The sequence below is a fragment of the Stegastes partitus genome, unplaced genomic scaffold (assembly GCF_000690725.1).
Source record: "Stegastes partitus isolate 25-593 unplaced genomic scaffold, Stegastes_partitus-1.0.2 Scaffold281, whole genome shotgun sequence".
In the NCBI taxonomy this organism is placed as follows: Eukaryota; Metazoa; Chordata; class Actinopteri; family Pomacentridae; genus Stegastes; species Stegastes partitus.
Window position 1 is genome coordinate 546,294 of NW_007578012.1, and position 25,198 is coordinate 571,491.

The 25,198-nt window shown below is 43.9% G+C and overlaps 3 protein-coding genes across 3 annotated transcripts in view; 1 reads left to right on the plus strand and 2 right to left on the minus strand.

Moving 5' to 3' along the window:
* The first annotated feature begins 1,740 nt into the window (after nt 1–1,740).
* nuak2 (NUAK family, SNF1-like kinase, 2) lies at nt 1,741–13,634 on the plus strand. Its single transcript, XM_008282703.1, has 6 exons — nt 1,741–2,203; nt 7,118–7,238; nt 8,234–8,385; nt 9,421–9,486; nt 9,651–9,903; nt 10,545–13,634. Exons 1-6 carry the CDS (start codon nt 1,982–1,984, stop codon nt 11,591–11,593), a joined length of 1,863 nt encoding a protein of 620 aa, XP_008280925.1. The 5' UTR covers nt 1,741–1,981; the 3' UTR covers nt 11,594–13,634.
* Nucleotides 13,635–13,815: 181 nt separating this feature from the next.
* ccnd3 (cyclin D3) lies at nt 13,816–19,270 on the minus strand. Its single transcript, XM_008282717.1, has 5 exons — nt 19,076–19,270; nt 18,791–19,006; nt 15,905–16,067; nt 14,532–14,674; nt 13,816–14,260 (listed from the first exon to the last, which is right to left on the minus strand). The coding sequence occupies exons 1-5, from the start codon at nt 19,268–19,270 to the stop codon at nt 14,105–14,107; spliced, it is 873 nt and encodes a 290-aa protein (XP_008280939.1). The 3' UTR covers nt 13,816–14,104.
* A 1,991-nt stretch (nt 19,271–21,261) lies between these two features.
* bysl (bystin-like) overlaps nt 21,262–25,198 on the minus strand; it is a 7,936-nt gene continuing 3,999 nt past the window's right edge. The window contains exons 6-7 of the mRNA XM_008282704.1: nt 22,125–22,227; nt 21,262–21,990 (exon numbers count right to left, since the gene is read on the minus strand). Of these exons, the coding sequence (XP_008280926.1) occupies nt 21,636–21,990; nt 22,125–22,227 (458 nt within the window). The 3' untranslated portion in view covers nt 21,262–21,635. The remainder of the gene's footprint in view (nt 21,991–22,124; nt 22,228–25,198) is intronic.

The following is a 25,198-nucleotide window of genomic DNA, read 5'->3' on the forward strand; positions in this document are numbered from 1 at the left end:
AAAGTGTGAAGGAACAATCACTTGGCTCCGAGTATTAAATCTGAATGTTCCTGAAAATCAGGAATGTCCTGACTGGGCGAGCTTTCATTCATTTAACGTTGTAGTTCACATGCTTAAAGCCAGGACTGAACATTAAATCTGAACAGGAATGAGATGTAAAACACTGAATGAAGCCAAATTCTTCATATGATGAGTATCTTGTGAGGAGACAAAGTTTTAGGTGTTCTTTCTGTCAAACCCACTGAATCCAGTCACATTCTTGCACATGGTGACTAGATGCTGATCTCTAGTGGCCTACAGCTGTAACAACGCGACTCTTTCAAACCTCTTGCTCGTACCAGGCCTCAGACTGAACAAACAGGTAAATAACCAAACACACTGTAGCTGCATGAAGTAAGCGAAGAGTAGTGTAGTGTAGTATGTGACTGGACTGGAGGATATCAAAGAGGAGGAAAGTTTGTTTTTTGTCCTTCATGATGCTTCTTAAAGTGTGTCAGAGTCAAAGTCTGCAGCTGTGTTAGTTTCCAATCATTAATAATCCACTGAGCATAGATATGCCGTAAGTCATGTTGGAACTGATATTTTCAAAAGCATCAATTAGGAAAAAGGTCCCTGTGACTGCATGTTAGTGTGTCAAATGGTGAGTTACTGCTGATGAACAAACTGATAGTTTTAGTTTCAGAAGCATAGTTTTATCTTGTTTGGGTTTCTTGTTGTATATTTTATGTTAATAATAAGAGAAAGTAGCAATACTGCAGCATAACAACAGTCCATTACAAATGAGTCGACAAGCTGCATGACAAAGAGCATTGTTAGCAAAGTGCATTAAAACTGAAGGAACCCACAATGAGTTCAGTGTAAGTTGTTTTAACTGTTGCTCAGTGTATTATTAAGTATATATTATTTTTGATGTCTTACAATATCAGGGAAAGGGACACGATCCTTTCACAACTGGATGAAGTAGGTAAAATAAATAAAAAATAAAATAAAAATCCTCCATGTTAATATATTAAGGCCAGTGATGCATTCATGTGCTTGTGTCATTTCACTTTTGCTGTTATTCAAGACAGAGCTTATTTAATCTATTTCATATGCTGTTTAATGTACATGAAATGGTTTTTATTTTATTACAGTGAATATGGACAAATGTAAAAGTTACACTCTGTAAAGCAGCAAAACTGTCGAAACATTTGGAGTGAGGTAAGAAGTGTAGGCTGACATTTCTGGCACAAAATTATTCACGGAAGAACTAAAACGTACTGAAGTCTTATTGAAAAAAAAAAAAAGAAAGAAAGAAAAAAAAAGCAACATAAATAAATAAAAACAACTTGAAATAAAAATATTCACCTACAGTACAAGTAACTCAAATGGCAGTCAGGTTAATTAAGTACTTATCTGATTTCCACCTCTGTTCAACATGTTTGTCCCACTTTTTAGGGTGCGTTTGTTCTGTCCCTCCGTGCACACCGGCTGTTCCACCAATCACTCAAATGTGATTTACGTGGAGGGGTGAAAATTTGCAACTGGGCAACATTAAATGAAAGGGTAATGCAGTGATGAAAACTAAATCAAACTCAAACAGGTTACAGTTAAAAACAAACGAAGACAGTCTGTTCTTATGTCCGCCGGTAACACCCGGTGAATAAACCCAGCGCTCCTCTGCTACCTGAAACGCCCCCGACTCTTTGACGTGATCCTGCGGGCGGTGCTCCGCCGCTCCGCCGCATGCTGAGTACCTGCTGCTGCCTGGACTCAGAGCTGGACGGAGACAAGCTGACACGCTCCCGGTTTCGAGCTTCATGTTTCGGTTTCTGTCCTCACAGCTGTAGCCGCAGAAAGCTGCCCGGCAGCGGAAGGTGAGGCGCTTCACGTCTTTACCTGACTTGTACCTGAAGGCAACGCGGCAGCTGCGCACGAAGGAATGCATTTGAACACCTGCGTCCCAAAGTAAGCGACAGGAAAACAGACTAAACAAAGCGGCATGGACGGCTCACACGGTGCCGCTCTGGCGTCCAGCTGTAGGCCGACTGTCGGCGCAGCTTCACCGGATGGAAAAGCTCCGGCCCCGGTGCCCGTGAAGAAGCAAGCCGTGAAGAGACACCACCACAAACACAACCTGAAGCACAGGTACGAGTTCCTGGAGACCCTGGGGAAGGGCACCTACGGCAAGGTGAAGAAAGCCAAGGAAAGATCCGGCAGACTGGTAAGGATCGATGCCGCTTATCATTGATTATTTGGTGATCACATCGGGTCAGGGTTCTGTGGGACCGGCGGCCACCTGTTGGTTGGAGATAAGCGCTATTTTTAGGAGGCGCACCGGCTGCACAGGTAGTCCAGGTTTGGATTTCAGTTTGACTTCAGAGCGCTGGCTTCATGTTAAAACAGTGAAACTCTTTGTTTAGGTGTAAAACAATAACAGTAAAGTTTGGCTGCTGCTGAGATGTTTGTCATCTGATTACATCTGACAAACTCTTATCGTTGAATAAGCAGTTTCACCACACGTGTAATAATCTGAGCGTTTTATTCTCAGCAGCTTTATCAGAGGACAACAACAGCTCATGTGTTCTGCCTGATAAAGGGCTCAAGTTGTGCCAAATGCAACGTCTTGCAGTTGGCCTCTGGTCCAAACCCACCAAGGAAAAATCAGCTGAGAATAAAATGCTTCAATCTGAGGCAGACTCCACAGGAAGTTTTACATAATTGCTTCCATTTGGCATATGTGGAGCATAAAGGAAAGGCGGGATCCCAACGGGGAGTTTAGACAGGAAAGTTGGGTAACTTGCTTTCTGTGTTGCTGATAAAAGGAGAAACTGCAACTTGCCTTTCAGGTGAATTCCAGTTGCCCATGACCTAAGGGGAAATGGGAGGTATTCAAAACAGACTGGACCCAGATAAGCCTTTAAAGGGGACAAAGAGGAGTTGGCAAACACCAGACTTGTGTTTTTAGTAGATTTTAAGAAAACCCCAAAACCACAAAACTACTCTGACACGATAAGTCTCTGTTAAAAAAAAAGTTTTTAAAGAAGTCTGTCCTAAAAAAAAAAAGTGAGATGTTCCAAAAACTCTGAAAATATGTGTAAAACAATGATATTTTTAGGTGGTTTAAATGCAGGGAAAACTGTGTAATTCACACATTGTACAGAACAAGATACTATTTGTTGAAATACAGTTTTTTCATGTGCACATTGAATTGTTTTTTTTCCCCATGATTTTATTAGGTACTAGCTGTACTTTACCAAAAGAAGGAAAACCTGTAAAAATGTATTTTCAACAACTTATGTTTAAATGTCGTAACGACAAAATCACCAACACACATATCATTTCTGCCTGTTTCTTCCCTTTTTTTTTTCAGTTAACATATAAGTCAGTACGTGTTTCTGTGATTTGACGCGTTACGGTGTGTACTTGAACACATCAGGGGGGAAATCTGTAAAAGACCAGTTAACTGTTTGAAAAATGTGACTTTTAAAACTGTTTTAAACGTGTTGTTTTTTTACAGTCTATGTTGTGTTCCCAGCTGGTAAACATTAGAAACTCCAACACAATGCAAAGCGGCACAAACTGAAGCCAACACGTTGAATCAACACATTTCTAAAACAGTTTCAGCAGAACTAAACTAACACCTGAATGTATTTTAGGTACATGTTAAAGTTTGTATGTATTATTTGCAGCTGTGCTAAATCAGGTTTTGGTTTCTTGATCAATGCATCAGTCACACTAGGAAACGTGTAAAACATAAAACAACATAAAACAGAAACTCGAGACGCCCTTCATCAGTAGAAGTGGGTTAACTGCCCCGTCACACTTTCCAGAACTGCACTTTGGTACAAGCTCACCTTTGGTATGAGTGAAAGTGTTTTGAAGTTGAGGAAGTAAGCGGCAGGAATTCCCCTCCTGTACCTGCAGTAAACATGCAGCGACACGAGCTGGGCCTGGTCCACACGCCCTGCCCTGCCGTGACTTGCTGCTGCCTCACGCTTCTGTTTTCACAGAGTATGAGTCGGTGTCTGGGATGAATCCCTGCAGGCAGCTTCCTGACCCAGCACGCCTCAAACCCGTGTTCAGATCTCTAAAAACACTGATTAGCCCGACTATATGTTTTGAACTGACACCAGACGAAGGGCAGTGAGCGCTGAAACATTCGTTGGCTTTGTTTTCATTTGCTGTTAACAGGACGAGGATACGTAACTCGACACAGGGAGTGACACGGCACAAAGGATGGCTTCATCTTGCGTGCCGTGGCGCTACAGCTGTTCCCTTTGTCTCAGCGCACAAGTTTGATTACATAAGCCCATTTAGGTGAGGGGGGTTCGGCGTGCATCAGGGCTGAAATGCCACTCGGTGCATGACGGGAAAGCTGCATGTGTTTCCGAACGGACGCCCCAATTAAGTGCCCAGATTGGGTTGCTGTGGAAAGCAGCTTCTTTGTTGACGCTGGCTGCTTTCGTGGGGATTTACTAAACATTAAAACACACAAATTAAATGGTCTTTTTTTGTTTGTTTTGTAAAACATCCAAATAAGACATAAAAATGCCCGTCGCAGTCTCCTGAAGCCCAACGTGACAAACAGACCTGGTTCCCTACAGACGTTCTGATCCACTCCAGCAGAAAGAGCACAGGTTGGATTTAACAGCATTAATGAAGGCTGGACTCCACTTGGTTAAGTTGCTGATATTGCGCAGACTGGCTCACTGGAGGAGCTTATTTGGACAGTTAATGGAACTAAGCCATCATTAATGTTTTTAATTCCTCGTTAAGCCACAATGTCTGCTGTGAAACAAGCTCCATGACTGGTCCTGCCAAGTTAACAAGCTGAAAGTTATGAGGTCTGATATCGCAAAAGCAGAAATGAGCAGCACGTGAGAAGCTGGAACCAGTAAATGTTTGATGGTCAAAGAGAGGAAAACAAAGGCTTAAACGATAACTCAGAAAGAGTTGACGAATAGTTTTATGTTAGGTGAGTCAACTGACAAAAATGACGAGTAAATTAGTGTCTGAGGTTCAGAGTTAGTGAGTCCGATCCATGTAGTAGAGTCTGATGCTTTATTCTCATGGAGGCGGACGTTAATGACATATTGTCTTAATTGCAGTCTCTCTACCGATTCCCGACTAAATTCCAAAATGCACGACTTTGGCTCGAATGCAGCCATAAATATAATATAAATAAACAAAGTGCCATGTTGGAGTTTGCTATTTATGAGTATCCATACTTACTAATCATTGGGAACAGCTGACCCAGAGTTTATATTGTGTTATTTTTGATAAATGCACTGCGTCAGATTGAATATGTCGTACAAATACACATGTTACCTCTTTGGTTCTTCCTCTTAAACTGCTGCCATCTGCAGCACATGTAGCAGAGTACCGTAATGTCCAGACTATGAGCGCACCTGAATATAGGCCACTAACTTTAGAAAGAAAATGTGTTTATATACAGGCCGCACATGTCTCTAAGCTGCAGGTGTCCACGTTGTAACATGAGATATTTACACAGAAAGATGTTTTTAACTTTTAATTAAACCGGTAACACATACAGATACGTAAATGCTCCCGAACAGTTCCTGTAACACGGCTGGTTGAAAAAATAAAAACTACAGCAGCCTACCAGGAAAAGTCACTGATCGCTATCTTCATCTTCCTCCTGAAAACCACTAAAGTCGTCTTCTTCAGTGTCGAACAGTCTCAGAATCACTTCCTCAGTCTCTCTTTCGTCGTTTGGTCTTGAGGCAAATTTGTAAAAATCCATAAATTAGCCGCATCGTTGTTTAAGCCGCAGTGTTCAAAGTGTGTGAAAAAATTAGCGGCTTATAGTCCAGAAACTACGGTAACTAATACAGCTGAGCAGTGGTCTTCATAGTCAGCTGCTAACCAGAACTTTGTACGTCCTAAAATCCAGTATTGGCCCCAAAAATCCAGAATCTAACTTTAGCATGATACAATTAGCTTTGTCAGTTTGCTCTGTTGGCTAATCTGAATGTCAGTTTAAGTCACACCTCGGCTTTGCTTACAAACTACTCATGCCGTCCATTGGCTTTGGTTTATTAGTGTTTCACTCAGAATGTTATAACAGAGTTTAGTTTGAAGCTGGTGCGGCCGGACTACCTTCCAGTGGTTAATGACAACATTTAGGAGTTTCCAAGTGCAGGGATATGTCGTGAGTGTGTTTGTACAGAAACTATGTGTGAAATATCCCAGATTTCAGCCTCTCCGTGCTGATGGCCGCTGACAAAGCCTGCACACACAGAACCTCACGGGGGTGTGAACTCATCGTGAGTGTGAGCTGAGCCTGTCTGACAGCTACGCAAACAAACGCAGGAAACCTCCGCTCGCAGAGTCAGGAAGAAAAGGTCTGCGCGGCGTGAACACAGTCGCAGACCTGGAGGAGCATCCGAGCCCAGACAGTGACTCATGACGGGAAGCGTCGCTGTGTTGAAACTGATATGACGACGAGCCGCCGCGTTCACTCCAGTGTCTGTGTAGCCTTGAGGGTGAGAGACAAGAGCAAACAGAGACACCCCACCGACGGGATGCCTCAGGACCCCCTTCAGCCTGGGGGGTAGACTGGTGACGCACTCGGCGCTCACAGGAATCCCAGGCATCCGAGCCTCACGTCGGCAAACACAACATCCAGACGGGAACAAGGCCTTGTCGAAAGCCGGTTAAGGGAATACAGACCCAAACAGTTCACATTAAAACGGGCCTTGCAGACGTAACGGCACACAATGGGTTTCTCTACCGCAGACAATACTTGACCCGGCGTCCCCTCTGCCTTGTTCGGGACAGCACAGCAGAGTTTTCGGTTCAGTGCCTGTCGCCACTCTCACAGTTGGACGAGCCATTCCCAATAAACCAAAGCTTATTGGTGGATGTTTTTTTTTAATCTAGTGTCTTCATTAAGGAGCAGCTGCCCACCACTGTATTATTGTTTTTAAGATCGATTGTGCAACTTCTGACTTAAGGACTTGATATAACCGATGTCGGCTTATGGTGGATAAAGTTGTTGTGTGACTCATCTCAGCTTGAGCTCCTGTAACACTGTTTTGTGTCTTTATTCTGTGGATTATGTCCCAGAGTCATTCTCATTATGCCTCCTTTTCTTTTTGTCTTTCTCTACAAGGTTGCTGTGAAGTCAATCAGAAAGGAGAAGATCAAGGATGAGCAAGACCTGGTTCACATTCGGCGAGAGATCGAGATCATGTCCTCGCTTTGCCATCCGCACATCATCACCATATATGAAGGTACAGTCCATGTCCCGATAGGCAAGTCGACAGCCGTGTTATTTTGTGCTAAAAAGATCACTTAGAGAGCCAGAAACTGCAAGTCAGTGGCACAACTTTTAATGTGTAGAATCACGACTCTGATCTGTTTTTGGTACGTTTCCCCACCAGTTACCCAGTTTCCCAACACCTGACCAACAGAAAGCACAACAACAAAAACAAATACTTGGCTTTAAGTGGGAGACGTTGGACATGTGTTGCTAAATCCTCCCGTTTAGGATTATTTAAGTTCCGAGTCTCTCCCTTCTAACAACAGGACTCAAAAACGTGGCGACTGTTCGGGTGTAACTTCACAGTTTACAGGAGTCTCCATCTCTGACTGAGCCTCACGCTGCGCGAAACGTGATACCTGGAAAAAGGCGTTTCTCAATCACTCTCTGTGTTTGAGGTTCGGTCACGCAAGTCTTTGTGCAGAAACCCGGGGCTCGGTTACATAAGCAGCGATACCGTGCCGTACCCCGGCAGCCCTGCAGGGTAACGCGCTGAGCCTCGTGTCTTCCAGTGGCCCTCACGCCTGATGAGACGTTCATCGTTCAGTGTTTCTCCACTCAAGTGCATGTTTGTTTGCTGTATAGTTATCATGGGGCCTCGTTTGGCCTAATCAGGGGTGGCACAAACAGTTTTTATAGTCTTGAGCGCAGCATGTCGTATCTGAAGAGTTCATTTGCCAAAACAGGAAACTCCATTTCTGTAGATTTTCAGAAAACATGTTTTTCTGTTTGCTTGAGATAAAATCAAACAAACTGAGGTTGAGGGGATTTGACTCAGTAGGAATGACAAAAACAGAGATAACTGAAGTTTGATTGATGTTGTCTCAGGTAGACGATGGAAAAGTGGGTTTTCTGAAGGTTTGCGAAGAAGACAGAGTTATCTGCAAATGAACTCTTCATATGTTTAAGTACAGCAAAGGGTGAGAAACCTTGAATTAAAGGGGTGCTGCTTTATTTTTCTTTCAGTATTTGAAAACAAGGACAAAATTGTGATTGTGATGGAGTACGCCAGCCGGGGCGATCTGTACGACTACATCTGCGACAAGGGGAACATCTCTGAGCGGGAGGCCCGGCACTTCTTCAGACAGATCGTGTCAGCTGTACACTACTGCCATCAGGTAAGCCCGCTCTCCTCGCAGCTTATTTAGCTGTTTGCTTAGGGCACAATGTTGTCTCATGGTTCAGTATATTAGCCCTGTCGGATCGAGCACAATGGCACAGAGCACGGCTCAAACTGGCCATGTTTTTCCAGGGCACTGGCACCTCTAAAGTTACATAATGGGCATTATTCACTGTCAGCCTGCCGCTCTGAACGGGGAGGCTGTGAGGGCGATGCAGGGGGAAATGAACAGTTGGTCTGTGCAGAGCTAGCGTCAGGCTGAAGGCCAGCCATCCCAACACACACACACACACACACACACACGCATGGCCTCACAGTTTAATGAGGGTGTGAAGGAACTGGACACACACACAGCAGTCAGTTGTTCCCAAAGTCCAGAGCTGTGTAATTACCAACATTCAGAGAACACTATATTTTAGTGGGGCCGTTCAGCACTTTGCACAGCATTTATAAATGTTTGCTGGCCAATATTTACCCAGTGAACTGCCTCCTGCCATATGCTGTATTACCCATCTGTCTTATTTCACCTTTATGTAACGCTGATGTCTTGTTAAATATTTTACTTTCCATGCTTGTGCAGTGGGAAAAGAACATCCACGTTCTCGTTTACCTCCTACGTTTGGCAGGGCCATGAACTCTGGAGTTTTGCATGCCACGGTTTCTTCATGATTGCGTCTCGACAATAAATGAATTCCACAGAACACAGCCTACAAAGAACGCGTCCGTTGCTACAACAAGCGGGCGTACGCGAGCGGCGGCTGACCTGCATTTTTGAAAGCACAACAAATGCAAACTCATTTGAGTCAAAGGCATGCCCCCCCACAGAGCGCAGGACAATGAGGTGTAGCTGACGTACCAGGGGGAGGAAAAAAATAAAAAATCTTCACTTGGAAAAGAATGTGTTATGACCCAGTAAAAACTAATCCTTTTATGTAACACAGACAACTTCCAGTAAACTGATGCGTAATGGTCTGGGTGGAGCCCATCCTTGCAGGGAACACTATGCAAAACTGATGTCTTTTATTTCTCCTAGAATGGAATCGTACACCGAGACCTGAAACTGGAGAACATTTTACTGGACGGCAACGGCAACGTGAAGGTATGCATCACGACCGTTTGCACACAGCATTAAAATTATGCTCCCTGCTGGTTTTTTCTTGGCATTTAATGTGCTGTATAAAGTTGGGATTATAAATTCCTACATGCTAAAGTAATAAGTTTTCATGACATTAGATCTTTGACCTCAACTTCTCGTTCTGGCAGATTGCAGACTTCGGACTGTCAAACCTGTACCAGGGCGACGAGTATCTTCAGACCTTCTGCGGCAGCCCTCTGTACGCCTCCCCAGAGATTGTCAACGGACGGCCGTACCGCGGGCCGGAGGTGGACACCTGGTCGCTCGGGGTGCTGCTCTACACGCTGGTTCATGGCACCATGCCGTTTGATGGAAACAGCCACAAGACACTGGTCCAGCAGATCAGCACCGGAAACTACCGGAAGCCCAACAACCCCTCTGGTGAGCCTTCAGGATATTAACTTGATGTTGGTGTTTGTACTTTTCTTTATGAGGTAGATATTAATTTTTAAACCCATTTCCAGAGTGTCAAATACTGTTGTTTTGTCAAAGCTGCTTGCATCTGAGAGACAGGAACAAAGTGTTATTTAGCATCGCTGGTTTCAGTCAATCATTAGAGGTGTAGACTTCTTAAATTGAGTCTCAGAAAGACATTGGAGTGGACGGGGCAGGAGACTGAGGTTTGCCTCCAGTACCAGACCTTTCTCTGCCAGAAGTCCCATTTTCACTCATTTTTAACCTTCATGTCTACTCATTGTTTGGTTAAGGCACCAAACAACTTGGTTTAGTTTCAGAAAAGATCATTGTTTGGGTTAAAATACACACTTTCACAAAAATAACTGCCTAAAAAGGAACGACGGTGATGACACGAGCAGAGAACATTTAGCTGTTGTCTGCTCTTGGTGTTCACAGATTTTTAAACAGACTCGATCAAACTACCCTTAGTGTAAAAACTGGTGCTGAAGTGTGTTTGAATATGATGTGAAGGGGTCAATATGTGATGAGCTGGGAGAGAGACCAGGCTCAATGTTCCTATCTGAACACCAAATGTACTGATTTGTTCCCCTCCTGCTCTCTGTCAGATGCATGTGGACTCATCCGATGGATGCTGATGGTAAATCCTGAGCGCAGAGCCACAATAGAGGAGATTGCTGGACACTGGTGGCTCAACTGGGGCTACCAGCAGCCGTTACTGTGTGAGAGGAAGAGCAGCACAGCGGAGCAGAGCCCTGCCCCGGTGTCTCCATCCACGTCACACCCCGCCGGGCTGGCCAGCGTCGCCAGTTGGCTGCGGCGTACATCCAGGCCTTTACTGGAGAACGGCTCCAAGATGCGCTGCCTGCTCCGCTCGCAGGGCGGTGGAGGGGATGTGGTCCGACAACGCTCTCTGCGAAGGTCACGCAAGGAGAACAACGTCTCCCAGACGGTCCATGAAGGCAGCACGGACACTCGACCCTCCAAGGGTATTCTAAAGAGACGTAACAGCGTGAAACAGAAGGCGATGACTGAAACCCCAGCTGCAGGTTCAGTGGAGTCGCAGAATATTTTGGGCTTGTCTGCACCAGCTAATGCTCCTTCAGATGCATCGCTGCCTCGCAAAGGTATCCTAAAGAAGCCTGCAGAGCACGAATCGGGGTATTACTCCTCTTCTCCTGAGAACAGTGACTCTGGCTGGGTACCACCGACTAAAGAGTGCCCTTCTGCACCAACCTACAGGAAGGGCATCCTCAAGCGGAATGGAAAGTTCTCCTCAGGTGGGTTGCAGGAGTTTGGCTCTCTGGACCAGCTGGCAGCTTCTTTGCCGCGCAGCAGCACCAGGTCCAGACCGAGCGGGGCCATCAGTGAGGACAGCATTCTGTCTTCAGAGTCCTTTGATCAGCTGGATCTTCCAGACCACGTGAGACCGCCGACACAAATGGATAAACCAGCCAAAGCTAGCATGAGAGGCTGCGTCTCTGCTGACAACCTGCTGGACATCCAGGAGGACAGGATCCTGGCTGATGGGCTGCTGAGGTCCTGGAACTGCTATGAGTCTGGAGTGGCTGACAGTGCCTTCTCCATAACAGACTGTGATAACGTCACAGAGGCTTACAAGCAGGCCATGGTTATAAGAGGCTCTGCAGCGAGCTGAAGACCAGTCATCTGGAGAGACTCAGTGTAAACTATTGTTTTTCATTCTGAATTTTTAAATTACTGTAAACTACTGAAGAAATGAGAGCCAAAGTGCATTCTGTGAAAATACCAGCACACTGTAGAGGTGATCATTTTGACTAACTTCAGGAATTACACAGTACCAAAAAGGGAGGAGACTTGCTGTTAACCAGGAGATTGTATTTTAGATGGTGATTGATTGTAAAATAAGGTAATTAGATTGATTTTCATCTCAGTTGGAGTTAAAAGAGGCTAAAAAAAAATCATCAGATGGCACAAAAGTAAAGAGTAGCTGAGTGAAAACCATTTCAAAGATTCTCAGGATGAGAGAGATGCTTGTGGTCAATCTGGAGCTCGAATATTTAGTGTGAGAGCTTCTGATCAAACGTGTGGTGAATGAGAGAATTGACATTAAAGCCAAAACGCTGGTTTGAGTTTGGAGAACATGTTACTTCAGTGACAGTCAGGTAGGAAACATTCCCAGTAGGACTGATGTGTGAACACAGCTTCAGGTGTAGAACAGCAGGATCGCTTCATTCCACACAGTCAGGTTCTCATATTGTAGACGGAGCAGTCTGAAAGGTTCATGACTATCTCTGTTTGGATTCTAGCTTTGTCATCATCGTGTTTATTTAGGATAACACCAGTAAACACAGGCTCAGCGTTAGGATGGCTTTCACTTTTACCGTACACGACAGTCCTTTCTGTGTTCTGGGATGTGGGGAACCGACCTTACATGGATACCAAAGAGCAAATCTTTTTGCTTCTCTTTAAGAACCAGCAAGAAGTGCCTGATGAAGATGTTTGTAACATGATCTTCAGCTCTCAAAGAGAGAGTTTATCTCATTGTTGTATTCCTGAAATGACTTGTTCTATGTTTGGATAATGACTTGAATAATAATCATGACTCAAAACAAGCTGAACCAGCAGAACCGGCTTTTGCTCTTAAGCCTAATGAGTGCACAGGTGGCCAGTGACTCTATGTAACCAGGTGGCAGCTTCACGTGAAAGGTTGGGCTCATTAAAGGACCAGCGTGTAGGATTTAGGGTTATGCTTTCGATAACATGGACGTGTAGTTGTCCTTATACTACTTTCTGATTACGACCCATACATTCGTGGTTGCAGAGCCCGCCGTGCAGCGCCGCCATCTTTCCACAGCAGACCAAGCGCTGCCTCTACAGAGGACCTTTTGCATTTTTGCGTAGAAGTGACAGCCACAATGGGTTCGTGTTTGGAAAGGGAGGGGCATTCAGTCGGCTGTGATGTGCAGCCTCACCTCGAGATGCCACTGAATCGTACACGCTGGTCCTTTGGGTCGCGCAATCGTTCTGTTTCGATAGCTAGCTTCTGTGTGCTCTTGTATATTTAAACTGAGTTTTTAAGATCAATCCTGGATTACTGGGGGGTGGTGCAGTACTTTACAAAGCCAGATAAGGTCAGCCAACTCATAATGGCTGACTTGGTTATCCTGCTTTACGCAAAACCCCCTGGTGCTCACAAAAAGCTGCACCAGGATGTTTTTTTTTGCAGCACACTGAAGTTAGCTAGCCTAAGGGGTCCTGACCGGCCATCGAAACCTGGTAATCAAACAATTTATCTGTCAGCTGCCATTTGAATCATTAATTTAAAGGTAAATTCTCTCATTTTAACTGGAAGTTCTCGACATGTTTGGACTCTTGCGGCTCGTATAATGGACTGAGCTCTACCGTTACTGAGTGCTCATCATTTATTACTGAAGTGTGACAGGGAAAATATGAAGTCAGCCTTTGGGAATATGTTGAATTTTTTCTGTAATTTAATGTGTATTTGGGCATTTCATCATTGTTTCTGCCTCTCACTTTTCCTTATCCCAGAAGTTGCAGTATTCAGGTTTCAGTTCACGTTTTCTTTTTTCTTTTTTTTTTTTTTTACAACTGCAACAAAACTATTTGCCAAAGTAACTGGCTTATCATCTGTATGACTGTGATCTGCCATGTTGTTGTGACTGGGATGAGGAAATCAATAAAAAAAAAAAAAAAAAGAACAAGTGCTGGCTAATGTTTTTAGTGGCCTACATACAAGTGTTTTAAGTTCAACAGGATTGATTTGTGGTCAGTGCTGTTGAAACCATGCAGAAAACATCCATTTGAACTTATCACAACCGTCCATACAAGTGGAACATTTACACCAAAGTCCAGAGAAATTCAAATCATTTAATGAAAAGAAAATAGTGCAATGAAAATGTGCAAACACTGCGATCAACTCACTGGAAAAGTTCAAGTAACAATGAAAAGCACAGTTAGTTATAACTCTTAAACCTGCTTTTCTGTAATTGCCAAATATTTTAGACAGGAACAGAACAGATTTTTTTTTTTTTAAACATGCAAAAACCAACTGAGACTGAGGAGGATTTCACTCGGGCCTCTTGTTCCGTCTCATGAATGTAAACTTATCGTTCACTCAGACCTTTCACGGCAGGGCGTAGTGCTTAAGCTTGATTTCCTGAGGAGGTTACACCGGTGTCGATTCAGCATCCTGAATGTCAGCAGGGGCGCAGCTGATCCCCGAGCTGTGGGCCTCCGATCTGCTAACGCCATCATGGGAGCAGGAGGGCAGGACGAGCCCTAACGCACTCCCGAGCTGCTCGTAGCAGCGGAAGGCTGTGCTCTGTTCAGGGCCAGATTGCAAAGGGAAACAATCCTTGAGTTTGTCAGTACAGAGGCGTCTGCACAAATACCTCGCAGACCAAACGTTTCAACGTTTTGCACAGATGCTCTCCTAAATTAGCATTTTACAGTTTGTTTGTACTTTTCCTCAGACCGTTCAGGTCGATCAGGGGTGCTTCCAGAGAAGATGGCAAACATAGCAGTCACTGTTGACAATGGGGCAAAGTCAAAAGAGATACTGTTTGAAAATGTCAGTTAAACATTAGCCTTACCAGATCAGCGGCCAAAAGGTTGGCCAAAAACCTCATCACTGAGTCTGGGGAGGCGGCAGCGTCCACCAACCGGAGCCTCTGTATGGCAATGGTCACACAGGCGCATGTAAGAGTGGAGGGGAGGAAGACTGAGAACCTGTAGTCTGGAGATAAAGAACATGTTCTCTGAATCTCCTCATCATGACGAACACTTTAATATTTAGTTTGTGGACACAGGAGTGAAAAAGTCAGTAAAGGCTCAGTGGTAGACAATCAGACGGACGCCCCCCCTCGTAGACACACCCCAGTGCTTAAAAGCAGACATTTCCCAAAACCTGATCATCTGATACCCTGATTGCTGCAGGCAGGAGAAACGCTGAGACAAAAAGCCATTCAGTCCCTTCTCGAACGGGTTAAAACGCCGACAGCCGGGAATCCTCCTAATTTTTATGGTCTGTAATGTTATAGTGTGTCTGAAGCGGCCCTAGCTGACTGACTGGCTGCATCCCTGTGACCTGTTGCCGCGGGCAACATCACAGAGATTCGTGGGAAATCAGCCAGCTGAATAGTCGGACGCAGGTCTTTTCATAGCAGACAATGCGGGATTACACAAACTCAGCTCTCTGTCTCCAAAATGAACTGCTGACACATCGCAATCAAAGTTACGGCTGTTTCGCGCCCATTGTTCGCCGCTTCCAAAGTGCTTTGATTTCACAGCGACATTTAGCGCTCGTTACGTAAGACAATGTTATCACAGGTTTAGCAACAAGGGACATAAAAGCGCTATTCTTATTGCGCGGGATGATAAAAGAGTTTATTATTAACAACAGAAATTATTTAATATGTCATCCACTCCTGTTGCATACTGGTTTCCAGTGGCGGGAAAGTCAATCAGTGCAGTTACTCAACCGCAGAACAATTTAGATTTACTTTCTATGAGGACTTCCACGTCGTACTGAACCTCTCCACCACATGTCAGAGGAAAATATTGACGTCTATGAGTTTGTAATGACTTTGCTAAAAAAACACTTCCATCCAAACATTTTCTCTCCCATTAATGTCTCATAATCCATCAGATTTGACTCATCTGCTGCCTCGTATATATCCCTATATATAAATAAAGCTGTACACTAGAGTTGAAAGTAGCAGCACATGCAGCAGCTACAACATGCTGCTGACTCACTATTGTTATTCCAAAGATGCCACACAGGATAATATATCAGTCAGAGGGTCAAAAGCAGTACTTTTAAAATACTTCAACCACATTTTTCTACTTTATTTTCTACTAATACTTCTGTACTTTCACTTTATCAGGATGATTTTTAATGCCGTGCTTTTGTATTTTATTTGAGGAAAACATCTCATGTGTAGGGAACCCCAGTTATGTAACTTACCCATGGCTGCCAGGGCAACGTAGGAGTGAACATGCCTGCGCATGGTGTTGAGATGGAAGGCCGGAACAAAGGGGAGAGCGTGAAGAATTGGCTCCAGGAAGTCAGAGGGTACCACGGAGGCCAGACACCAGTCTAACCTGGACAGCACTGCCACCTCCCACTGCTGCAACACACACACACACACACACACATTCCTCTAAACCAATCCACCATCAAAATCCCACTGCAGGAACACTCATAAAGACGTGTTGGTTCCCTTACCCCCTCACTGAATCAACACTCTGTTCCGTCTCAAGCTTGTTGAAATTTAAAGCTCTTTAGTCATGCATACCTGCCTGCCTCTGGTTGGCCATAGAATTAAACCGCATGTGAAAAAGGGCTGAATTCTTGCTTAATCTGCAAGCATCTTCCAAAATGATTCCATGAGAAGTATTCAGGATGAGTGAAGTTTACTGATATTTCAAGCAGACCTTTGTCTCCAGTTGTTGAATCTTTTAATCATTTGTGCTGTCGTCCTGTTTAAATGGAAAACTGCGCTCAGTGAGCCGGTGGTTTGAGAAAGAAAAGTAGGAAGTTGTCATAAAAAGATGAAGAAGCACGGTCAAGTTCAAGGCAACAAAACTGACTTACAAGCAGCCTGATGCTCCTGTGACCACAGCTGCTAATACGATTAGAAAGTCTACGGCTCATGGGACCCTGGTGGAAGAGGACAGTTTCCCCCCGGATTCAACTAAAAGATCGTTGAAATAGAAAAAGAAGAACAAAGGAGAACAGACACAAGCTGACCTCCAACATCAAAGTTCTCTCTAAATGAAAGACTCCACTTTCGGAAGAGAAAAAAGCCAGACTGGAAACTGCTAAAACGTATGTTGTGAAACGTTTCTAGAAGAACGTCCTTTGGAAAGATGACACAAAATTAGAGCTTATTGCTGAGTCACACCAGCTCTGCATTCCCACAGTGGAACATGGAGGAGGTTCGGTTATGAGGCTGTTTCAGGGCAGCGATGTTGTGGGACGAGACACACTGCCGTGACTCAGAGATCTCTATCTCAGCTCCTCCAGCAGGGCAATGACCCACAAGCTTCACACTAAAGCACTAAGAATGAATGAGGACAACAGATCAGACACATCTAAAGGCGTAAGAAGAGCCGAAACCATCAGACCTATGAGAAGCAAAGCAGTTTCCTCAATTAGAGCCAAACACGTGTAGAAGTCTCATTAAGGGCTCCAAACTGAGCTCAGTCACGCCGATTATCTCCAGAGAATGTGACTGATTAAGGGTCCCAATGCCATTTTTATTTGTTGTGTTTATTTTAAAAACATTTCACATTAAAAACCAAATACGTCTGTTCAGTTAAATATTAAACTGTTTGGTTTTCAGAGAACAGCGACGTTTCATTCAGTGTGGACGTTGACCAAATATTCTGGAAACTATTTCTTTTTTTAAAGGTATTTTCTGGCCTTTATTAGACCGGGCAGTCAAGAGAGAGACAGGAAAGTGGGGGAAGGGGTTGCAGCAGAGAGCCATGAGCGGGATCCGAACCCATGGCCGCTGCATCGGGGACTTCAGCCCCTGTACATGGGTCACCAGCTAAACCAGGTGAGCTACTTTCTGTACATGGGTCACCAGCCCAACCAGGTGAGCTACAGCGGCGCCCCTGGAAACTATTTCTGTATCTGCCTCTACACAGACAGCCTCAGTGTCGTGACCTGTTTAATAAAGCTGTAATATCCCCTCCCTGGTTCTTTTATTAGAACACCTGGAGGAAGGCTGTAGAGGTGAAAGGAGTCAGTAATAGTCAAGGGAAGTAGCATGTCTGGGAAGATCCTCAGTCATCCAGGTCGTGGTTATTCTGGTAGATTAATCGACCTCTCATCCAAGAGGCGTCATCAGCTCTGACTGACTAGTTCCAGATACTTCTATCCTGAAGGAGGCTGGAGGTGAAACGTCTTCAAGCGAGTCCAGCTGCTCCGATTAAACTACGAGAATAGTCTAAAAAACATACAGCCTGTTTCTGTGAAAAAAAATAACATGATGAGTCTGTTTTCTGTTTTCAGCTCCCAGCTGTCATATGATTCATCTGAGGGAAACCACTCTGTCAGAGGTTGTTATATTTATAAAACTTCAAACCTCCATTGATTCAAAGTGCTGCTGAACTTGCCGAAGTCGTCTGGGTGGATTGTGAAGAGACGTCACAGTAACAGAAAGCAGGATTAACATGATTAGATCCTTGAGCTGTGATGATTAATCAATTTATCATCAACAATTCTGATGATCAATTAATTGGTTTGTTTGTTTTTTTAAGATATAAAATTGTCAAAATCCTGATTTTAAGTTCTGAAACTGCTGCAAGGTGGTGCAGGTGGTTAGCACTGTTGCCTCACAGCTAGAAGGTCGCCGGTTGGCGTCCCAGTGAGGACACCCAGGATCTTCCTGCGTGGAGTCTCCATGTTCTCCCCGTGCAGCGTGGGTTCTCTCCGGGTTCTCCGGCTTCCTCCCACAGTCCAGAAACATGTTAATTGGTGATTGTAAATTGTCCGTAGGTGTGAATGTGAGTGTGCTTGGTTGTCTGTCTCTAAGTGTGGCCCTGTGATAGACTGGTTACCTGTCCAGGTGAACCTGCCTTCACCCTGAGTCAGCTGGGATAGACTCCAGCCCCCGTGACCCTAGTGAGGATTAAGGTGTAGAGATGATGGATGGATGTTCTTAAACTTGAACACCTTTGGGTTTCTTTACTCTGAAACTGAACATCCTTGGGTTGTTGATAAAAGAAGACATGTGAGGATGTCATCTTGGGCTTTGAGAAACACTGACAGACATTTCTCTGACAGTTTATTCACTAAACTTAGTCCTATGACAGTGTCCCTCACACATAGTGGACTTACCAGGATGTCTGAGGCCGGAATGGAGCCGTCTGTGTAGATGTGCAGCTTGTCAGCGGACAGGTGGACGCATTCTCTCATCTTGGACGCCAGGAGCAGACAAACTGTCCCTAAATGCTGCAGGTGGACCTTCTCGATGACAAAGCGGCTCAGGTAGGAGTCCAGGTAGCGGACCGCCTGAGGAAACACCTCCTCCTCACACTTCTGCTCCTCACACACCTGACACACAGTTTGATTTAAACTATTGAAGGGACTCACATTTCGGGGCAGCCTGAATAACGTCCGTACCTGTAACATCCACAGCGTCAGCCTCCTCCTCATGTCCGGCCGGATGTCCGTCTGAAGCCCGCCAAAGTAGCAGGTCACCGGGCGGGTCTTCTCCAGGGCCCGCAGGTAGTGCAGCACCCTGGGGTCTCCGGTCACCGAGGGGTCGCTGCCCGTCCGGGGAACCGTAGTTGTAACCCTCACTTTAAAGCCGAACATCTTCACGTTAACAGCCAGCCAAAGACAAAGTTAAATCAATTAGCACCGAATAACCTCTGGGCTTATGCTAGCTGTTAGCATTCAAGATGTCCGCTTTCGCTAACGTTAGCTAGCTTAGCTACCTGGCCTGCGGGAGGTCACGAGCGCATGTTGCCTGGTCGTAAAGTGTCCTACAAGAAACAAAGGACTGGTTTGGGTTTAAACCTTTTATTAATTAATCATTAAAAACAACTGCCAAACAACATTTAAAACGTCCAACTGGATTATTATTATTTTTATTATTGTTATTGTTGTTATTGTTATTATTATTGTGTTATTATTATTATTATGTTGTTGTTGTTGTTGTTGTTGTTGTAATAAAACAGACAAACCAAAAACCATATCCCAACCAAAATTAAGGTAAAGTTAAACAACATGACTAAAAATTCAAACAGGTTGACCCCCTACATTATGATTATTTAGGCACAATTACTTCACTAATTTAAATATTAAGATAAAATTATATCTACAGTAGCTAAATACTAAGGTAACCCCTTACAGTTTTGATAATTATTCAAATTAACTTAGTGATTTAAATATTGGAATTAACATGATACAATATTTTTTAAAATATAAATTCACTTAATCAACACCAAGTTTACACAAAGTTATTAATTATGCCAATTTACCTGTGTAGTTCTAGGACCTTACAATGTTATGACTTCTTTTTTTTATTACACGTTTTCTGAAATTGTATGTTTAAAGTGCTGCACCATTTCATCAAAATGAGCAAATGTGTAAAAGTGTCCAGAGCAGAAATCTAATCGTTGGATAAAGTGAGGTTCAAAATTCTTGTTTCATTTTGTTAATACATTGGAGCAAATGTTTTTGTTGTTTTTTTTACAGCAGGATATTTGGGTGTCTCTTGTTATTACTGCCTAAATCTGAAAATTTTGTCAATAGCCAGACAAAAAAAAGAGAGAGACATTTTCACCTGTTTTAAGAATAAAATACTCTGTACATTAGCCCCGTAGCCACTCTGTATAAACCTTGAGAGCACAGACAGGAATAAAAAATGTGGTGAATGCAAGAGCCACTGAACAACGAGCAGTGATGACCATGAAACCTCCCCAGTTTGTTTCTTGTCTTTTGTTCAGTGTGAACAATATTTCACAATTTTATTTACTAGGTAATAATTCTATCACATTGTTACCTATTATTTTTTTGTACCTAAATGGACACACGAGCCCAGAAGACCAGACTGTAACCACTGATGCATGATATGCATACAGATAAAATGGGTACGATCCAAGTATTCCCTACACTGCAGTTAATGAGAGATTTGAGCGATTGTTTTTGAACCTGTATGTTTCACACAGAATAAAACTTTTTAACAAACAGAGGGAAATTGTCTCCTCCTGGTTTGGAGATTTTTTGGGTGAATTATTGGTTTTACTTGCAGTTTGAATCTCTGTTGTCGACACAATGCATGACAGGTCGACCAAAATGTGCTTCCGGGCAGGTAAACATATTAAAAGCCTGACAGGCTGTGCTACTAATCATCCATAACTGGATTAACCTGTTAAGGGGCCCCTGACAAAAATCTGCTGACCCCCACCTGCTGGCCTCTGAACATGAAGCCTGCTGTCACCAAGTTCCCACTAAGTCCTGCAACCAGACCGTCTGTGTGGAAACAACACGTAACGCGTCCCAGTTTGGGGGTATTTGGTAAACGGAACTTTATTTTGAAATATCTTCCATATGTGGACAGTGTAGAGCCCCTGAAACTGTATAGATATGGTCAGATAATTCATTAATAATGCAGCTAATACTATACTTTAGTGATGCAAATGACTTATAACTAACCAAAGTTCCCAAAACCAGTGTTGTCGGATGAACCGTGTCTGGTTGCTAATCCAGCCTCGGGATGAACACATTACAGTCTGTTATCTTTCTTTTACCATCTCGCGTATCTTTTTAACTGGTGAACACAATGAATGGAAATCAGTGACCAACTTCACAGGATTACAGTTTGTATTTAATCCAAAGTGATTCAAAACGACAAACTTGTTCTCAATCAAATGTACATAAAACTCACTCTTTGCCTCACAAAGCAACCAAATGCACTGCAGCTGCACGGAAACGGCTCTGAGGTTTATGATAGGTCATCACATGAGCTACAACACAACCGATGTGCGTCTTTTAATGTGCAGACCCGTCCAGGCAGGGAACAGAAGTGCAGCTCTGACACACTGCAATGAGTCACTGTGATCTCTGAAAGTCCCCTTTAACAGGACTGGAAGAAAAAGGAAGTAAGATTCACTGAAAATTCTATTCATGCTGAGAAAACATGAACAAAGAGGAAGATGCATCAGAGCAAACTGACTCAGTCCATTTCAACCGTAGCAGGGAGCCCGACTTCGATATCCCTCGACTCTGAGTTCTGTAGCTCCCTGCGAACCTCTGCAGAGATCTGAGGGTGCGTTTGTATCTTGAGCAGCTCCAGCAGAGCCGCCTTCTGTTCGGAGGCCAGGTCGGCCTTGTAGCGCTGAGCCAGGGTGAGCAAACTCTGATGCCACAGCACGGGAAGCACACGTTTTTCACTGCGGAAGGACAGGAAGTGGGCCACCAAGGCATCCAGGACACGGAAAGGCAGGGCGTACTTCTTGTCGAGCAAGAGGCGCAGAAAAATGCTGTTGGCACCGTTGTACTCCATCTCTGCCAACTTAAGCATCGCAGCGCTGAAAGACAATAAAGATTGTTATGCAAGCTGCTTTAACCGGTCTGGATCACACAGTGCAGAACTTTTCAGGACAGCTGGCTGAAGCCTTTGTCGAGACGCTGACATCTGTGCGTCACTGAGAGGAGAGCTCACCTGGAGTGGAGCACGGGGATCGAGCACTTTGTCAGTATGCTGCCGATGATGATGGCTTCCCTGAGCGTGCACGTCCCAGATTCACACAGAGGAATCAGTATACCTGTGGACAAAAACAGGGGCTCGACTTTAATTTGAGACGCCAAACTTGCAAAAAACAGAGTGGAAAAAAGTCAACAGGGCCCCAACATGCGGACATTTTCAGCCGCTAGTGTCTGGATGAAGCTGCAAAAACATAAAAGGGCTTTCAAGAGGCGTCCGTTTTTGTTTAGTACGAAGCAATCTGATACTAAGATGAACATACTAGAGCTTTAAGAGCAGTGAGAGTTCCCCATAACCTGAATTAGACGTTGATGTGAGTAAGTCAGAAAGTAGTAATGACAGCAAAACAGATCTAAATGTGACAGAGTTCTCCTGTAAAAAACTGTATTGAATGCACACACCAACAGCTGTTCACAGCTAAACACACAGTCGAGTCTCAGAACTGAGCAGATGACAAAAGAATTGAAGTAATTAACTGAGAAGAGAAATATTTTGCATGTTGGCAGCTTCAAATGTCATTAAATTACAGGGTAACTCCACAGTACTGTATTGTGCTGATTCGTTATTAGGTTTGTTTTCACGTTAAATCACGAAGGAAAGCGTTATTTGTAAAACCACGTTGTTTCAGCGCCTTTAAATCGAATTAAATTAACAGTTCCTTAAGAATGAAACACCCCAAACCAGCAGTGTGCTACGTCTGATCCCTCTTTATGGTCTATTTCCGTCTGTCCCCATCTAACAAAGCAAAACAAAAATAATCTATAAAAAAAATTAAGTGGAAATGCCAGTTGCTAATAGCTCGCTCACTTACACAGTATGTGCTAACGTATTTGAGAGCAACACTGCCACCTAGTGGTCACATCTCATATTGACGCCTTTTCAAAATATAGGTCATGGGATGTTTGGGGAAAACAGTCTCATCAAACTGGGACAATTTATGAACACAAAACCGTCAGGATTAAAGGAGAGAAGAAAAAAAAAAAGATCCTCAATAATAAATTCTGGATGTATGAAGAATGATTTGACCCAATTAAATTTGAGTGTGTTAATTACTGTGCTTCCAGAACCAATGGTGTTATTTACCCTGTGGACACTGGCTAATCCTCTGCCAGGGTTCTCAGAATACAATTTCTAAATTTAGTGCTGAAAATTAGAAATGTGACATGTCCCAGAAAGCCTGCATTTTCTGCTTTTGCCAAATCCTCTCATTCATTTACTTTACCCACTTTCTTTTCCAAGGGGTCACATGTAACTGGATCTTAGCCCGACATTCACAGGGTATTTAACGAAACAATATCTGGTTAATACCCAACACGGTGGCTACTGTTTACGGGATCCAAATTGTATGCAAAAGTTCAGGCGGCCCGAGGCAAACATCTGGAAGACTTCTGAAGTGAAGTAAAATCAGACGATTAAAATCTAACCTTTCTCCGAGTGTCCTGATAATTATGGTCTGTGCAACGGCTGAGAATCATAAAAGCTCCACATTAGTAACTCCCCATTGGCACACATCACAGTTTAGTCTCCTGATTCTCGATTTAGGAATTTCCATCCACTCTTTCTCACAGATCACTTCAAGTTCTGCTGTATTTTTAGGCTACGACATGAAATGACATCCGAGTCATGGGACTGTGAGGGCAACTCCAAAGAAGTTCAGTTTGACTAAATGACATTTGCTTCCATAATTTGCTGACATTTTGGAGATTTGCATCCTCCTGCCCATCTGTGCAGCGTTTTCTGTGCCACTGGCTGCCACACGAAGCCCAAAGCAGAATATCTGAGCGCTCGTGTCCTCAAGGTGTTCTGTCAGTGGGATGCTTGAACTTTCCACTGTAAGCGCAATACTAACCTAATCTGTCCACAGCATGTATTTTAAAAGGCACTCTGGCTTATCCAGATGCTGTTTTTCATATTCCAGATGTTGACTTTTGTGATCAGATGACAGGCAAGGTTTCCCACGTCGACCCAGCTTGCTCATGAACACTGCATAGTGGAGCTGTGCAGCTCCTGTGCAGTCACATGGGAGTTCTTCTCTACGTTCCTGCCCAGATGATGTGCTGTTTCATTAGATTTTTTTTCTTACAGACCTGTCTCATCTTCCACAGTTCCCCCCTTTAACTGCCAGATGTTAAAAACTGGAAGCTCTCTGACATCTTTTCATAGACTCCCACTGTACTGTCGGCATTAATTGGCTGAATTTTCAGATCGTCAGTCAGCTGCTTCGAGGAGCCCGTGGTTGTCGGAGAAGTTATCAAACTGTGGAACTGATCATTCCTAATAACAGCTGTTAATCTGCCTTGCCAGTCCTTAGATGAGGCCTAACAAGTAGAAAGGTGCCAAGAAGTTTATGCACGTTAGGATTACAGTTAAGTGGGTGGGTGGATGGATGGATGGATGGATGGATGGATGGATGGATGGATGGATGGATGGATGGATGGATGGATGGATGGATGGATGGAAGTTCATGACATAAAATGCAACAACTGCACCAGGATGTAAATTAAAGTTCTTTGGCTGGTGATTTAATTTCATCAACATCCCAGACAGTCAGAGAGATGCTGATGCTGGTGGCTGACATTCAGGCTTGCAGAAATACTTTACATGGCTGCACTCCATCATATCTCAGAGGAGATGAGGTATTATTCACCATGTGACTACTGAAATGCTGCAGGAAGCTGAACACTAATCCACACTAATCCACTCAGTCCCTAACAATGAAATCAGCACTGCCACTAAGAATCATTAATCAACTAATCAATGTTTACCCACATTCAGACCACTGTTAACGAATAATCTATTTGCACAAAATCATAATTTGCATCCTGACTAAGAATTGCTGAACAATGGATAACATAGCAAAGACGGTCGTGGTCAGATAAACACTAACCAGCATAAAATTAGCATATTATAAACTGAGATACAGTCCACAAGAGATTTGAGGTGCTTTGCAATAGAGGTTTGTGTCAAAGGACACTTAGCAGCACAAGAGTGATCAAAACTGAGAATATACATACAGTCATGACTCGATAATC